Source organism: Camarhynchus parvulus, chromosome 6 (genome assembly GCF_901933205.1).
Source record: "Camarhynchus parvulus chromosome 6, STF_HiC, whole genome shotgun sequence".
NCBI classification, from domain to species: Eukaryota; Metazoa; Chordata; class Aves; order Passeriformes; family Thraupidae; genus Camarhynchus; species Camarhynchus parvulus.
The window spans coordinates 8208478-8225896 of record NC_044576.1 but is presented as its reverse complement, the minus strand read 5'-3'; the positions used below and the strand labels follow the sequence as shown (position 1 = coordinate 8225896).

General features: G+C 39.6%; 1 protein-coding gene across 3 annotated transcripts in view; it reads left to right on the top strand.

Moving 5' to 3' along the window:
- GRID1 (glutamate ionotropic receptor delta type subunit 1) overlaps positions 1 to 17419 on the top strand; it is a 484225-nt gene that overhangs the window by 379360 nt on the left and 87446 nt on the right. For all 3 annotated transcript variants that reach the window (XM_030951116.1, XM_030951119.1, XM_030951117.1), the window contains exons 6-8: positions 4358 to 4531; positions 15379 to 15540; positions 16794 to 16913. In XM_030951116.1, the coding sequence (XP_030806976.1) occupies positions 4358 to 4531; positions 15379 to 15540; positions 16794 to 16913 (456 nt within the window). The remainder of the gene's footprint in view (positions 1 to 4357; positions 4532 to 15378; positions 15541 to 16793; positions 16914 to 17419) is intronic.

Sequence of the window (17419 nt, the reverse complement as noted above, 5' to 3'; positions counted from 1 at the left end):
TCTTCAGTGGACAGATAAAACTTTCCTAAGCTCAGCTCAGGTGATCAGTCAGAGCAGAGTGCAGAAAAATGGCTATTGATGCTTTTCCTTTGTCCTCTCAGAACATTCACTCAGAACATCTTTCTGCTAATCCTGCTCTGTACTCAAGCTCAATTCTTTTTTCTGTTATTTTCACAGGTCTCTCTTCACCACTGTTTCATTGTCTATAGGGGACAGTTTTCTATATGAGGGACAAGAAAGTGTCTCATCAACCGCCTGGTGTGACTACTTCTTACTTTCCATTTCCATCCTGCACTTCTGTTGCTTCTGCCAATATTTGTTTTCTTTCCTTTCACCACATCAGATGTTCCCAGTATGTCTGAAGGTACTACTGGTCCTCTTGACTTGAGAATCAAATGGCTTCTCATCTGTCATCTGGGCACCTCTTTATTATTTTCCTTTATAAAATATTTTTTGAAAGTTGAGAAAAATGAGCAGAAAATAGAATAGTAATTATCAGATAAAGTCTATCTCAGCAAGATACTTTTTTCCCCAGGGGCAGCATGTAGGCAGGTGTAAGATAATGAATGATGAGCAGAGTTTTCTTAGCACATGGCTGTAGAGCAATACTGGGAAAACTCACTTTGGGAGAAAAAAAACTCTTATGACTGCAGTGGTTTTTCTTCACTTTTTGGAGAATATTTTTCCAGAAATGCCTATGTTATGTGCATTTTGGGTGATCAACAGTCCCCATGCAAATTGCTGTGGCCTAATTTTTGCTTGGGTAGAGCTAGGACTGGGGTCCTGCTCACTTGTTCTCTTCATATAGAAGGGCTTAATCTTGTTTTCTTTGTTTCATTTTAAAGCACCCATTTGTGTAATGATATCTGTGTTTACTTTGATAACCAGAAGTCGGTAAATTTTTAACACTTCCCGATATTTTACTTTTTCTTGAAAAAGTTCAGACCTTTTAATAATCATTTATGAATGCAAGTGGGGCAAACATTCTAAGATATTCTCAAATTGTACAAAAATACAGAATAAAAAAGTTTAAAAATAGAATAGAAATACAAGGAACACAGCGTGGAAATTTCAGAAGATTTAGGAAATGACACATTTCAATGCAAAATGTAGCAATTTGCAATTACAATTTATTCTAATTGTGTTCCAGGTACTCTATATTTATTACTTGCCTAAGGAAATCTCACTTCTCTCCTTTTGGCTGCGATCTTCAACACTGCAGCATTTATATTTATTTATTTATTCCCACAAAAATCTGTGGGTTTTCTTTTCCTGATAACTGCTTGAAAGTTATACATAGACTTGAAACAGTACTGGATAGGCACTTGCATCATGCCCAGAGAAATTTGTAGGGTTTAGAACTGGCCTGATTCTAATGCTGTGGAATTACACAGAAGGAGTCTCAGTCATCTGGGAGCAAGGTCATAGATGAGCTTTGATGAGTTGTTTTATCAGTGAATAATAATAATAATTTTTTCCACAGTAATATCAAAGGTGGGGGTTTTTTTTGGCTTTGTCCAGCTTTTACTATCATTTCTTGTGCTTTCCACCCTGCCCTCCAAGAGAATTTTTAGTATGGAATTATATTTTATTAAATCAGCACATCTTTTACTGTATAGGCTCTCACTATGATCTGAGATAAAGACATCTGGACACCCAGTGCAGAGTCCTTATCTATAGAAATAGAGCTAATTAAATTAAATTAGGACTACACCCCTGTAGAGACTTTTAGGAGCACTGGGTAAAAAGAAGTGAGGTGTGGTACTGGAGGTGTGGGAGGGCAATGAGGATGGGAGTTGGACAGGTGATTGTGCATAGATTGTTAGCATTCGTTCATTGTATTAGAACATCTGTTCATTGCATTAGAACAATTGTTCATCGTATTAGAACATTTTCTGTGGTAAGAAAAGTGGACAGTGTCCTTTCTTTAAAGGATCAACCTTTTATTTACATATATGTGTGTGTGTGTGTCTGTTCATGTGGGATGCAGAGAAGCCAGCAATATGTAAATGTTGAATAAATCTACCTGCAGGGTAAGCTGTGGTGAACCTTCTCAAAAAATAGCTAATGGAATGATGTTTTCTGGATTTTCAACAAGTGCTCATTTATAGATGTAAACAGTGCGTTGAGGGGAGTTAGAATAACCCATCAAACAGTATTGATACTACTGAAAAAATCCAAATAAATCTCTAACTTGTCTCCATGAGCATCCTTGTTCTCACTGCTGTTCTGTTTAATCCTCCAGTTTTCTCAGGGATATATTTTCTGGAAATATGTTTCAGTTCTTTAAATTATTAATGTCATTAAAATTTATAATTTTCTGTCATTACCTCTAGGAAAATAGAGATTGTAGTGTGAAACATAATTGTCTCATTTTGTGATTTGTGTTATGATAGTTGAGCACAACTAAAGCAGATTTAAGTATTCCCCTGAGCACTATGACATGGTATTGCAAACTAACTGAAATTCTGTGTGTGCAGATAGACAGATAAACCAATTCCACAAGGAACCAATATTTGAGTTTCTGAGACATCTTTGATAGGATGTGTATCACTTAGAGAGGACACAAAATGTGTATGGTGAGAGCTGAACTGAAGGTTTGGATGATGTGTGGTTCTTTATTTCTCGGTTTTCAGCCACTTGGTCTGAGTGTCGCTACCAAGGGATGCAGCCTAGGAGGTTATGAGTCCAAGCTATGCCAATCAATTGTCTCTCCCTCAGACTTCAGCTTAGAGGTGTCTTTTAACACCCCTCAGATCCACAGAGGGGAAATCTTGAGGGGTCTGTAGAGCTTGGAGATCTGCTACATTGTCTCCTTGCAAGGCTAGAAAATGCTGCCCGGCATTTTCTATTAAGCCTCAAAATCTTTGTCTTCTATAAGGATGTATTTGTTTTCTGATTTACTGTTTTCATGCCACACCAGTTGGTCTGTCATTAATGCAATGAATTTCACCTTCTTCAAAGTTAAAAATTCATGTTCCTAACAAAAAAAGGGAATTTGGCAAAGAAGAACTGAATTGAGCCAAGGTACAGTACTAGTCAACCATAACAAGTAATTATTATAACCCCATGGTCATTTCCCTCACAGCTTGACAGAGAAAATGGCAAGAAAACAAAATAATTTTTTCTTGAATGTTGAATGTCCAGAGCCAGGCTCACTTCTGCTGATGATGCATCACAAGATGTGGGCCCTGTTGACCAAGTACCTGCAGCAACATGAGTGATTTGCAGCCCCCTGAGCTGCAGGGGGCTAAGAGAGCCCTGCGCAGGCTGGGCACTGGGCTGGCCCAGCTGTGCAGCCAGGGCAGTCCAGCTGTGCTGGGGATGGGCTGATGTGACTTGCAGATGCTGCTGGCGGCCCTGATGAGGAGCTGGGATGTACAGCAGGTGCCTGGGGGGTGAGTGCAGGCAGCAGTGCCTGCCTTTCCTCACAGTGAGCTCCTGCCAGGACAAAAACATTGCAAGCTGCACCTTTGTTATGATTTCAGGATCAGCTAAGCCTGTGATTTTCAAACTGGGGTAAAAAATGAGGTTTTGGTTTTGTGTCTTTCTTTAAACACAAAATGCGTAAAGCATGAAGTGGAGCTGGCTTCAGCCTCCCTATAAGAGCAGTAGATGCAGGCTCTGTCCCAGGATGGATTAGGAGGTTGGGGTGTGTGAAGGTCTGCAGAGAAGGTTTAGAAATTGTGAAGCCTGGAAAGAAAAGCAACCTGTCCTTGAGGTCTCCTTATATCTTCTCCCAAATTATTTTCTGTGCACAGACTGATGTTCCTAAATGTGTCAGACCCCTCCATAAAGTTTCTTCTATTTTTATTTCCTAATACAGACAACCTCAAAGGACTTCCTTGAGTCATTATCAGGATTAGTCTGCAGAAATGATCTACTGTACTTATGGGAAAAGCGCTTTCTTGTAATGTTGTTCACAGGTGAAAGAGCCATATTTCCTGAAGACTGTTATGTTTTTCGATTGTTATTTTGTCCTGAGGATATAGTGAGGTTCTAGTCTGTCAAACAAAAGGTCTTTATATATAAATTTCATTTCAAGGCTCTTTTTTTTTTTTTTAAGAAATCTATTGAGACCATTTTGGTGCTTTCCTTTGAGGAACTACATCTGCAAAACTGTAGTATTGCCAAGATGGATGGTACTGTGTTAAGCTCTTTCCTTTTGTTTCAGATGATGTATAAAAAAATAGCATCGTTGTTATTAAATGCAAAATGACATTTGGCGTAGACTAAGCATGTGCATCTGTAAAATAATTCCCCTATTGTCTGTAAAAAAAATTAACCAATAATGAAAGAAATGCATAAAATGTCTGGACAAACATATGTTTTTAAATGGCTGTGTCTCCGTTCACAGGAAATCACTGATAATGAAATATTAGAGTTGGTGCACAGTGCTCTGGGGAGGATGACAGTGATCCGGCAGATTTTCCCTCTGGCAAGGGACAACAACCAGAGGTGCATGAGGAACAACCACCGAATATCCTCGCTGCTGTGTGATCCACAGGAAGGCTACCTTCAGATGCTGCAGGTCAGTAGCTGTGCACAGCAGAAAAAAGTCCATCTTAAGGATTTGCCATGGGACACTTTTCTGTGGCTGTATGAACTCAGAGGAGGAAGGAAATGAGTAGAGATAAATCTGATCTGGTCAATGTTTCTTGACTTTATTAATTTATTTTATTTCCCAGTGCTGAGTGCTTTAGATGTGATGTTACGTCCATGAAGTATCAGCAAGTGGTTGCACTAAGTCAGAGCTGATTTTGCAAATTTCTTTCACTTAAGAATCTTTTTATATTTGAAAAGTGTTGTGCCATCATGGTCCTGTGATATTACAGCTTGCTTATTGTATTTATGCCTATTAGACATCCGTTGTGAAAGAGTTAACTTGGGAGGATAATAGAACTCTGATAGGTATTGGGCTGCAGAGCATTTTATATTTAGGTAATGGACTGAATCAAGCTGATGTATTCAGTCTGTCCCTTTCAATAGTCTCAGAAGCCTCCAGCAGCTGCTAATTGTCTAAGCATGTAAAATATGCACTGCTAGTTCAAGTTTCAGGTTTTGGTAACACATCTGACTTTGGTGTTAGCAACATCTTGACATTTCTTGGCAAATTGTCCCAGATATCAGAATTTTTTTCGCAGTAATTTAATATTATTTAATAGGTGCTATTTCCAATAATAGTGCAATAATTCAGAAACAAAGGGCTTGGACTTTCAATGGGCCTTATGTATTTTGGTTTACTTCAGACACATCTTATTTATATCACTATTGAAGGTATTGAATATAGGTATAAACTTTAGTGGGACTTATCATATAAACTCACTTAGAACCATTTAATTGCAAACTTAATCTTAAACTGAGATGGTTTGAATGAGGGCACTGTGGTTGAGCCTGTGGGCTGTCCAGTGTGGGTGTGCATGGTGGGATGATGGAGAAGGGGCTTGGTTAGTCTTGGGGAGGGGCTGTCACCAGCCTGGGCTGCTGCAGCCTGCTCGGGAGGGTGTGTGGCCTCAGGGCTCCTGCAAGATGGAATCCTGTCCTGGCTTGGAAGAGTTTCAGACCAGGAGAGACAGGGAGAGTGTCAGGAAGGAAAGTAGGTTAAGATTTCCCAAGGGAAATTTGCACCCTACTAAGAAGTTGTAGCTGCAGAGACTGAAATCCTTTAACATGCAGATATGAACAGTTTTTCCTTGAAGAGAAGCTCTGCTGGTTCAGGTTCTGTCCTAGCCATGGCAAAGTTTGGGAAAAGCCAGACACACACCCTGAGCATGGCTGTATTCTTTCTGCACAGGGGAAAGGCTATGTCTGCCTTGGCTCAGAAAGAAAATACACTTTTGATCTTTGTTAGTAACTCTGAGGTATGCTGTAATGAGAACAACGGCCGCTCATTTCAGAGGATCAAAGCAATTTCCAGTATGATGAAAAATTATCTATGCTGCACCAACAAATCACTCATTGGGGAATAATCTTCCATTACAGCAGGATTTTGAGTATTGCTGTCTGTGCTGGTTTATGCATAATCTAATTCAGAGACTCATCTGAAGGGCTCTGACAGGCCACTGAGTAAGTTCTAATCTGCAAATTTGCAAACTGGTAACTGGGAGTGGATTTGCTAACACCATCAGCCTCATGTCCTATTACTGAATTTAATTGATAAGGATCTTTAGATAAGGACCCTCATCCTGCTGATTTCCAGATGTGGAGTTTTGGAAACAAAACCTTCTCAGTTTCTGTCTTCCATAAATTTTATACCACCTTAGAAACTGTCTTTGGGAGAATGGAATGGTAGTGTTATGCTTTGCCAATTAGTTCCTTCTCTATGAACTTAAAAATAAGAGAGATAAAGAAGTGCAGAGGTAAAATGTTTTTGGCAGCTGATTCTGTAACTTTCAAGTTCAATTGCATTGGCATGAAAGATAGAGGGCACATGTGAGAGCTCTCCAAATTAGCTGTCCCCAGTATATTTTTAAGTGTCTGTAGATTGAATACAGGATGCTTTTGTCATGTGGAGTTATACCTGAAGTGTTCCATAGCTACATTTATTTTTCATAGGTTTTGCCAAAATATCTTATGTAACACCTTGTGGACATAGAGCTCATATTAATTTGAGTGTGACTGACATGTTATTAATGGTCCTGTAATTCAGGTACTTGCAGTTTTCTGTTTCCCTTGTCCTGCTTAAAAAAAAATAGTGGTGACCTTTTGCTATACAGAAGTACATCACTGAATTACCCCTGTTGCCAGAGGCTGCAGGAGCTCCAAGCTCCATGTCAGGCTGCATGAATCCACCAGAGGCAGTGACCGCCTGCCAGCACTGTGTCTTTGTGTTCCTTTGAAGTACTTTGATTAACACCACAGTTTGGAAATCCCTGCCTCATTCTCCCTTGGGCAGTCTCATATTAATAATTGTTTGTTGTCAAGGTAACTTACCAGCTATTGTTGGTTAATTATTTATTTAATGACTTTGAAGAAGAATAAGCTAATCTCTGTCAACCTCCAGCTGTAGTATTTTTCTAGGGGAGAATTTAGCACTTTTAACAAGCTAGTGAAGAAAGAAACATTTACGTCATGGATTATTAACTTTGTTCTGGCTAAATTAATGAAAATCTTTTTGGAACGATTTTGTTCTCTGTGTCTTTAGTACCATATCCTGGAAGGTTGTTTTTCAGTGGGTGATCATCCCGGTTTGGCATTCTGACAAGCCTTTTAAAGATCAGGCTGTTCTGCAAGCTCATCCAAAAACTCATCTGTTCTGAATGCTTTGTGGAAATCCAATCTTATTCCATCAACCCACTTGTCAAAATTTTGCTCATGCCCTTATTTCTTGCACGTATAATATACTCATCTGGGTTTCTGCTTCAAGTGGAGAAAAAGCTTTATAAAGTTTCCTGTCTTGATCTTTTTATTTGACTTCAGAGGACTGCATTTCTCACTGTCTTATTCTTCAGGTAGGACTTTTTGTGTCCATCTCTTCTACTGTTGCTAAACAGAAAAGACACAGTTTAGAACTTGCTTTCTTCCATTGGCCATTGGTGTCCTGTGCTTTGAGTGTTGTCAGTGTTGCCTCACCTGCAGAGAAAGCACTGACACACTTCAGGATTTATAGTCCCAGCCAGGCCTAGTATGTATCCTCACCTGGCATTTGAATGGTATATAGTGGTCTAATTGCTATTAAACTTTATAGATTATTTCAGAAATGTTCTTACAGACTGAATTTGAAAAACTTTTGTTGTATAATTTGCTTCTTTCCAAAATATTTCTCTTGAAGTATTAGTTTTGATGGCACTCTACAAACTCGATTTTTGGTGAAGGTATTTTTTTTCTTTCATCAGGTTAGTCACAGTGCATTAATAAATTCAAAATCATATTTTTTGTTTGTTTTTTTTTAAGAAAGATTTCTCTTTAGAAATGTAATTCCCATTAGGTTCTTTTTTTGCCCTTGCTTACTATTTATGTAGTTGATGAGTTCAATCCATGTAAGATTCTAAAGCTTTTAAAATATATTACAGGGACACAGTGTATCTGAAATAATTTAGCATGACCCAAAATACATAGTATGATTGAAAAGGCAAAAAGAAAACTCTAGTATACTGTGTCACAAAATTAATGAGGTTATTCCTGATTGAGAGTCCAGCCTCTCTACTGAAGAACTATTCCTGGCATTGCTTGGACATATTTGAGGAGACATTGAGAAGTGTGGGAGGATATTAATTGAAAGAGCTGATTTTCTCCTTGAATAAAAATTTCATTCTTCAGTGATGTGTCCATCAGATATCTATGTAGGCATCTCTTAGCAGTTGCTCCTACAAAGCTGGGTTTTTATTTCCGATCTATTTTCTGTTCAGGAGTCATTGCAATAAAACTACTGTAAGTGAAGTTATTTTTTAGGATTGTTTGAGTGCCTGAACTTAAGGGCCTGATCCTGCAGTTTTGTCCAACCTAAATGGCCTTATTCTCATTTGGCTTGTTAACAGTGCTATTATTACACAACTGTAGAGTGCTACTGAGGGGCAGTAAATATTGATTAAACCCTATTAAAGCATTCCCTTTCTCCCATAAAGGATTGATGAGCCATATTTTTCCTTTTCTTTCAATGCAAACCTATATTTGCTAGTCTCTTTAGCAAAGTTTAATTTGGATTTTTGGCCAGATGTTCAGTCACAGTGAAATTGTTTCTGAGTACAATGTGAATGTAAAGTATGCTTGAACTGACTTTACTGCCCATTGCCCAGCACAAATCTCTCCCTGAAGCCCAATGACGTGTGTTTTCTACAAGGTGTGTTAGCAGAAGAATTCATTAAAAACCCCAAAGCACTGTGGGTGTCCTGTGGCCATGGGGGATTTTGTGATCATGCCGGAGGTTAAAACCCCCGGTAGCCTCTGCAATGATCTTTTCCTCTCTGCCTCTTTTGACTGCTGGATTTCTCTATTTGCATAATTATTTCATTGAATTTTTGTTCGCCGCTCAATCAGGAAGCAGACAATAGTGGCTCAAAGAAAGCATCAGTACCTCCATTTTTCATTTGTTATCACCTCTGAAACCTAATTTGTACCTATATTTATTTATAAATGGGGTAGGATAAAATTATAATCTTTTATGCTGTTTTGCAGTTCCAGCATTTACCTCTTGTCCTTCTGTTTGACTCTTGGTTATGTTCAGTTCTCTTTATCAAAGCAGTCCTACTAGACTTTGCTTGCATAGTTAGTGTTAGCTGTGCCAAATTCCTGAGATGTTTAGTAAGTGAAGCCAATGCCTCCAGCTAACAAACTTGAGCATTACAGGGTAATCCAGGCCTTGTATTATTGCTGACACATTGTTACAAAACATCCTGGCAAAGAAAACACTCATAATGATAAATGCCCACAATAAATAGCTGAAGGACAGTGAGCATTCAGAGACTAGAACCTGTAAAAAGGGAAGAGTGGTGTGATATGTGTAACTGTGTAAAAACAGGAGAAAATTAAAAACAAAAAAGAGGTGTTTATCAATTAAAAAGAGATTCTGAGAGTGCAGTCTTTCAAAGAACTGTTTGGAAAGCTCATTGAGATACTTAAAACTAGAATGGGCAGAACACTACATAATACAGTAGTTAGATGCCTTACTGACAGAAAGCTTGAATAAATATACAGTTGAGGCCTGTTTTTTGGTGGTTGTAGGAGAATTTTAGTAATTTTATTTCATTTGCCTTAGGGATAATAAATAAATAGTCCTTTGGAAGTTGGAAGCTGGCATTTGAGTCTTTAATGAACATTTGTTTTTTGACTGTGTTTCCATGAATGCCAGAGTGCTGGCTGTGATCCTGCTCTCCCTGAGCAGCAAGTGTGTGTTATAACCTAGGCACTGGTGTGCTGTCTCACAGTGGGCTCTGCCCATGAGAGATGATGGCTGTGGGCAGGACCAGGACAAAGAGCTCCCAAGGCAGCCCTGGGGACAATGGTGGCCAGGGCAGGGCTGTGGTGTGGCACTTTGTGTGCCTCCACCAGCTGGGGCTGCTGAGGGAGAGGCCGCAGCGCAGGCCTCAGTCGCCAGGGATGGCCGGGCCCCATCCCCTGGTGCCCCTGCCTGTGAAAGGTGTGTCCAGGCACAGAACCTCCACACACACCTGGCTGGGCTGCAGGAGCCCATGGAAAGGGGGAGGAACATCAGGGAGGCCAGGAAGGAGGTGGAGAGCTGGCTCCAAGTGCAGTCTGCAGTGAACCCACAGCTAAACAGATCCTGCTGGCACACCCAGAAGGGAAAGGAGGGTGATGAAGAGAGTGAAAACTTGCAAAACCTGCAGGGGGAAGAGACTTTCCCTAAAGCCTGATGTGCCCTTTGCAGAGCCACTTGACCACTTGCAGGCTGAAAAGACCCTTCACATCAGGAGAGAGGCTGGAGCTGAGTAAGGCAGCCTCATCTGCTCCTTGTGTAGGAACCAGCTCAACTAAGAAAACACAGCAGGTGACAGCAGTGGGTGACTTTCTTTTGAGAGACATGGAGGCACCTGGTTCCTGATATGACATTGTACCAGGGGTGGGACTGAGTGACTTGCAGGCCTCACACAGCCCACTGACCATGATCTGCTGCTGTTGATCCATGTGGGCCACAGCAATACAGCCTGGAGTGGTCTGAGGAGGATCCAGAAGGAAGAGAAGTCAGTCAGAAATGCTAGGAAGCCTGCAGGGATGACAAAGTGGTGTTCATCCTAGAAAAAACACAAAACACTACAAGGAAGTCTCTCTGCAGGGACTGGAATCTGGGACAGGAAGCTGGTGAGAAACACAGAGAAATTGTCTGAGCAGTCAGGGATCAGATTTGGAAAACTAAAGCCCAGATAGAATTAAGTCTGATTGTCAAGGGAAAACCCAAAATCTTTTATATGTACAGTTCGTGATAAAAGGAAAATGAGCAAAAATATGAACCCTCTCTGAATGGAAATAGGAGACTTGGTTACAGGGATAAGGAGGAGGCTGAAGTACTCAATGATTTATTTGCTTCAGTCCTCACTGGTAAGTCCTCCATCACAAGTTGTGAATGCCCCATCCCTGACAGTGTCCAAGGCCAGGATGGACAGGGCTTTGAGCAGCCTGGTCTAGTGAATGGCATTCCTTCCCACAGCATGGGTGGAGTTGGAATTAGATGATCTTAAAGGTCCCTTCCAACCCAAGAAATTCTGCCATTCTTTGAAATGTATTTAAGAAAATGAAACAAGTCAAATTTTGAGTCCCTCTGCTCTAACAATATCCTTGTTAGCACACCATTATACCATGAACAAAGCATCAATCTTTACTACTCCTGCTAAGATGCAGTCTGTCATTAGAGACACAAATGTGCCACTGCACCAGGCAGCACTTGAGCTGTGGAAGTTGACACACAGGTTTAGGGCACGCTGGGGTGTGCATAGCAGTCACCATGATCTCTCTCCTCAGGCAGCAGGCATTTCTGGCAGGCTGCACTTGCTCTGAACTCCTCTTCCATCTGCTTCATCCTTGGAGCTGACTGCTGTGGCCACTCACAGAGCAGTTTTGGCAGCAGCAGGGTGTACAGATGCCCAGCTTGGGAGTGAGTTTTTGAAGTAGTGGCATCTCAGTGTCAGCTTGCCTTCCAGCTGATCTCTGGCTGGATTCCTGGCTCTGCTGGCCACTCAGGAGTTGGGGTCAGTCTTTGTGGCTTGCTGGCCTTCTCAGAAGAGCACTTGTCTGTGATTAGTCCCTCTGAAGGAGCTAAGAGCTTTCTTCATACATAACTTTGAAAGTAAAATAATTCTGGAAACTCTCATGAAATTCACATAGAAACTTCTATGAAATGACATTTAATACTGTGATAATTTCCATTCTTGAAAACTTCTGCTTGCTCTACTAGTGTATGGTGGATTTATTTCTTAAGTGCAAAAAAGAGCTTCATAAAGTATGGAATCATTTCCAGAAGATAAACTAGAACATGCCTAAAATTATTCATGTACAGGATATATTCTTTAACATATTGGTGAAGCAGTCGCCATCATTCTTATAGCAGATAGATCAAAAACCATTTCAGTACCTCCCGCTCTTACACTGTCAGCAATGGAGAGAAAGAAGAACTAAAAATTACTGTCATTTCCTCCAAACATGACCAAAATCAAGTACTTTGTTCTAGTCTAGGAATTTTTATTCTATTAAGTGAAATCGCTTCAGGAAGATATGTCCTTTCTTCCTCTGTTCCCCTATGAATATCCTAATAGGGGAATTAATGCAATGCTCCTGAGCTTTGAAAACCCAAAGTAGCCAAGTATGTTGCCTTGTTTCACTTCTCTCTTGCTTTGCTACCAATTCTGAATGCTACCTGAAGATGAATTTTTAAAATTAACTATTTTTTCATGCCTCTGACAGTACTGGTGGAATCAGAGTACAGCTGAACCCTTGGGTATCTCAACAATTCCCTTTCAGTGGTCAAGTCCATACTCACGGGGAACTTGACAGTTCACTGAAAATTAAAATATGTGTGCCGGTGCAGTAACAAGGGCATACAGGCCATGTCTGCTGAATCCTTTTTCTTTTCACAGCATATTCTGGAGGTTACAGGAAACTCACATTGCAAATATGATTTAGGACATATGCAGAGATTTTGCTGTATTTGAATGTAATAAAGAAAATTATTAGAGCCCTGAATTTACTGTGAGATCAGGCCAGAATGCTTGTGGTTTTTTGGGGTTTTTTGGTTTTTTTTTTTTTTTTTTTACTATTAGAGATCCAGCCTTAATTGTGGAAATTTTGATGCTGTTTTTTTCCTAGCTTGCATATTTTCTGTTCTAAAATAGAAGTGTTGATTGTGTGAGTAAGATGCAAACTTACTCTTCCATAGATATTGCCTCTTCAGTGAGTAATAAGTAAAATGTAGTTATGCATGCATGTCATTTTCACTGGAGTAAATAGAGTATGATTATATGATGGAAGGAGTTTTGCTGATTAAAAAGCATCATTTACTCATATTTGGGATGAGGCTTTCAGCAGAAGAGAACCAGAGTGGCAAAATACCAGTGGATAATACAACAGAACATGCAGAATATTCTTTCCATGGCAAAAAAGTACTGTGGTGTGTTCTCTGCAATGTTTTCTTCTGCCTTGGTACAGATCTCCAGATGTAGAATAAGGATAAATGTAGTGGAGACTCCTCTTGTGCAGACCCCATCTTGCTATCTCTCAGTTCATAGCATTCTTTCAAAAGAAGTTAATGGAACAATAGTGATGCAGAGTCCATTAAAGGTCTAGCTGAACAGTGAGGATTAGGTTGGTAAACACAGGGTTGTTTTGTTTTGCTCTGCAGCAGGAGGTAATTTGAGTTGGGTGCAAGGTTGTGCAGGCTGAGATCCTCAGCGCAATTCTCCCAAGCTCTGTCAGTCACACGTGCAGAACTGTGGTGTCTTCTCCCAAGCACATGAAAAGCAGAAAGCAGTGTACCCAAGTGCATCTTGTTTTTTGCCTTAGAGCTCTCTGCTCGCAAACCAGGCACTGTTTTTGGGAATGAGGCTGCACTTTTCCAGAACTGCAAAAGAACAGTGCCAAATGCAGAACATACAAGGCGTTTCTGATCTGTGGGTGTTCCAAGGCAACAGACAATTTGTTGTCAGTTAAAAGTGAGTCTGCAAAACCAAATTCAGTTGGGAGCAAAGAGGATCATGAAGGCTTGTAAGAAATGGCATTTTTCCTTATGTATTTAAAACATATTTCTAAGAAATTGGATTTTGTGGTTTGGGGTGGTGTATCTTGTGAGATTTGAGGTTTGTTTGGATTTTTTTTTTCTGTGCAGACTTGTTTAACCCAGAAAAAAAGCACCCTCCTGAATAATATGGATTCCCTTGGTTGCTTTATTTGAAAGTTGTTTGGAAATACCTACAGAATAGGGAAACAGATGCAATTGAGCAGAAGAAACTTGGTTGCTGGGACTCTTATCAGCTCCTTAATTACTTTTCTTAAAACCAGAGGAAGTATGGCATATAGCTACTTCAGGAAATATTCTGAAAAAAATATTTAAGTGGATAAAATAGCAAATAAAGGCAATGTGGAGTGCTTGTTCAGCAAGGCTGGAAAGAAAAAAAGGGAAAAAATGATGGCAATGCCAGATGAGAGAGATTCTCTTTGATAGTATCTCATAGGTTTTGCAGTGTTTTCATTTTAAGATCCCTTTTTATGCTTAGTCACTTAAATAAGTGTGTATTTCCAATATCTTTTTTTTTCTTTGTATTTTGATTCCTTCAAAATTAACTTTTGCTTAGATATCTTTTGTTCAGATTTACTTATACTGGAAGATATTTCAAAGTGCCTAGGTTTTCAATTTACGTCAAACTCCAGATTTTGGAACATGATACATTTTGTTTCTGAAGATTAGCATCTTACAGACATCAGAAGTTTACTTGCACCCAGTGATTCAACAGTAATAAATGTTTAAGCTTTCATAGAGTGTCACTGTTATTGGGACACCTAAAGAGTCTTATTTATAGGAAGTATGCAGCGAAATTAACTTCCACCTGCAACCCTTTCCTGGTCTCTAGGCATTACTTTCTAAGGTGGACTAGAAAATCCAGGAGATAAATGGCAAAATAAGGGATGATCATGATTAAAGCCTACAGCTAGAAGAAATATTATTAGTAGTATTAGTGTTGTCTCAGCCAACTTCCTCTACTAAAGTTTTACCCTCTGAGATGGATACCACTGCCTGTCAAAAGATCTAATCATGTATTGCTAGACATGTCTTGGTTTGAAAAATTAAATACATAGCTCAGCATTACTAGTGTGGCATTCTGTTCTTACTGGAGTCTTTGTCATCAATTGTTTATTTCTGTTTCTCTCATGTGAATTGAAGACTAAGAAGGCTAAATTCAGTAGCTCCAGAGAAAGTAGCACATAACCAGTCTCATGTATATTTGGTGGAAAGAGATGCTAAGACCAAAATAATACTGTCATTTCTCTTCCTTCTGTTCTAAAGAGTTGTGTGTGTGTATTGGATTTTGCTGTTCCAGAAATTACCAGTTGCTCAAATGAATAAAACCCTCAAGAACTTAATTCCATCCTGTCTTTCCCTCCTTGCTGAAAGGGCTGAAAAAGTAGCAATCCTTGTCTTTCATTGATAGATAGCTGTACTCCCTCTGTAGTTTGAGTTTATATGTGGAATGGGATCTCTCTTTACAGCACTGCATTGCAGTAACGCTCAGGCAATGCCTGTGTGCCAGAATCCCTTGGACAGAGGGACTCAGGAGCACAGACATTTGTCTCAAATGCTTTGGCTTTTGAACATGTCAAACATACCCAGCTTTTAGTTCTTACTTATGCCTTCTTTTTTTTTTTCCTCTGCTGGTTTTATAATTTCTTTGGAAGGTGCTCACATTAAAAAAAGAGGCTCATTCTTATTATTGTTTGCAGGTTTCCAACCTGTACCTGTATGACAGTGTGCTCATGCTGGCCAATGCTTTCCACAGAAAACTGGAGGACAGGAAATGGCACAGCATGGCAAGTCTGAACTGCATGAGGAAATCCACCAAACCTTGGAATGGAGGAAGATCCATGCTAGAGACTATTAAGAAGGTGAGAAAAGACAAGCCACCATTGTGTGAGCAATTTGAATGAGTTGCTTCAGGTCTACTTGAGCATTTGAAGAAGGTTTTAACTTCTATTCAACTTTTCTTTGATGTATTACAAGCAAGTGATCTGCAACGACCAAGGACAATCTACAGCTATTAAACAAGCAACTGATTTATGATAAGCAAGTTACACACAGTGCAGTGTGGGTCCAGTGGTGTGTGTTCTACCTCTGTTGTTTTTGTAGCTGCCTTCTGTGGAAGAAGTAGGATCAGGAGTACTCATGGGCATTGATTCATGCATTTTTGCAAAAGGATTACTTAAGGGGCTTGAAGTGGGCAGGAGGGGAAACTAATGATGAGGTTTAAGAATTATGTTCCATTTTTGACAGCTCAGATAGCTTTGTAAGTTAGCTGAGCATTAGTAAGGATCTACTTGTGTACTGTATCCAGAGCAGAGCAAGAAGGATCTGATTTGGCTAAACTGTCACTAACAGTTACACTGTCTTGCACCATACTGAAATACTCAAATGTGGACAGACCTGTGGCTTTCCAGACATGGCAACTTCTTGTATAAAAGTTACTTGATCACAAGTAATAGTAGAAAAATACCTAATTTGTTACTATTCTAACTTTTGCAGTTGTTCAGAAGAAACTCCTTGTTCCCTAATGTATATTGATGAAATAATTTTTCTTCAGTAAAATGATGCAATTTGATCATTCTGACAAGTCCTAATGCTGCCATCCTTTGTTGCTAAATTAATTTGAACTTTGATGTCACTTCAAGCTTCTTTGCTACAAAGCCAGAATCAAACTCTGTGATAGTTTCAGAGTTGCAATTTTGTCTTTCCTTCATGCCTCTCTTGGGAACACAGCAGGTATCCTCTTTGTTTTGGGCTGGGAGTTCATGCCTTGGCACTCAAGATCTGAGCCCACTGCCCTCAGTTACACTGGGAGGGCTGTTGTCTCACAGTCCACTAAGGCCCTTCTCTTTTTCTTTGGGGTCTGTTTCTGTGGACAGTATTGACCTGATGGCCATAAACACTGGGTGTGTTAGTGCTAAAGTATTTTTCTGAAAAAAATTGAAAAACTGAAGTCTTTTGTCTAGTGCTGGGTTTGAGCTACTGAAGACCATGCAAGGGCCACATTAAAGTTCACTGTAAACTTGATTTAAACATATTTGGCACACATTTTATGCAGAGGAGTGTTTATGAAGGCAAATGTCTTCTGTTCTGAAATTTCTCAAACTTACTTGCTTAGGGCCATATAACTGGGCTGACTGGTGTTATGGAGTTCAGAGAAGATGGAGCCAACCCCTATGTCCAATTTGAGATACTGGGCACCAGCTACAGCGAAACATTCGGCAAAGACGTGCGGAGGGTAAAGATATGCTGCTTCCTTCTCTCTTTTGTTTTCCTCTGAATAATATACATCCTGCCTCACGGGAGAAAATGTTATTCTTCAAGAATGAATTAGTGCTATGCTGCAGAAGACATTTACTCTTATGAGAAATATTTTCTAATTTATTACCCACTTAAATCTTGAAAACTGGTTTTATATTGGTAGGCAGGAATCCTGCAAGATATTTCTCATATGCAGCAACGATGCAATGCCATGTGCTTCCTGTGAATATAATAGTGAAGACTGCACAATTTAGCTTATGCATTTTATTGTTAATTAAGATAGAATTGAAATAGAAATATGGAAGATACAACACAATTGGCACTTGTCTTACTAAGGAAGATAGATGAGTTTATAAATTACGTAAACACACTAGGATGTTTTAAGTGTAGCTGCTGCAAGAATTTGAGATAAATAAAAAAATTCTGGAGAAGATAATTTCCAAAATGAAAGATGCTCTGTCATGAAAAGTAAAGATTGACCTG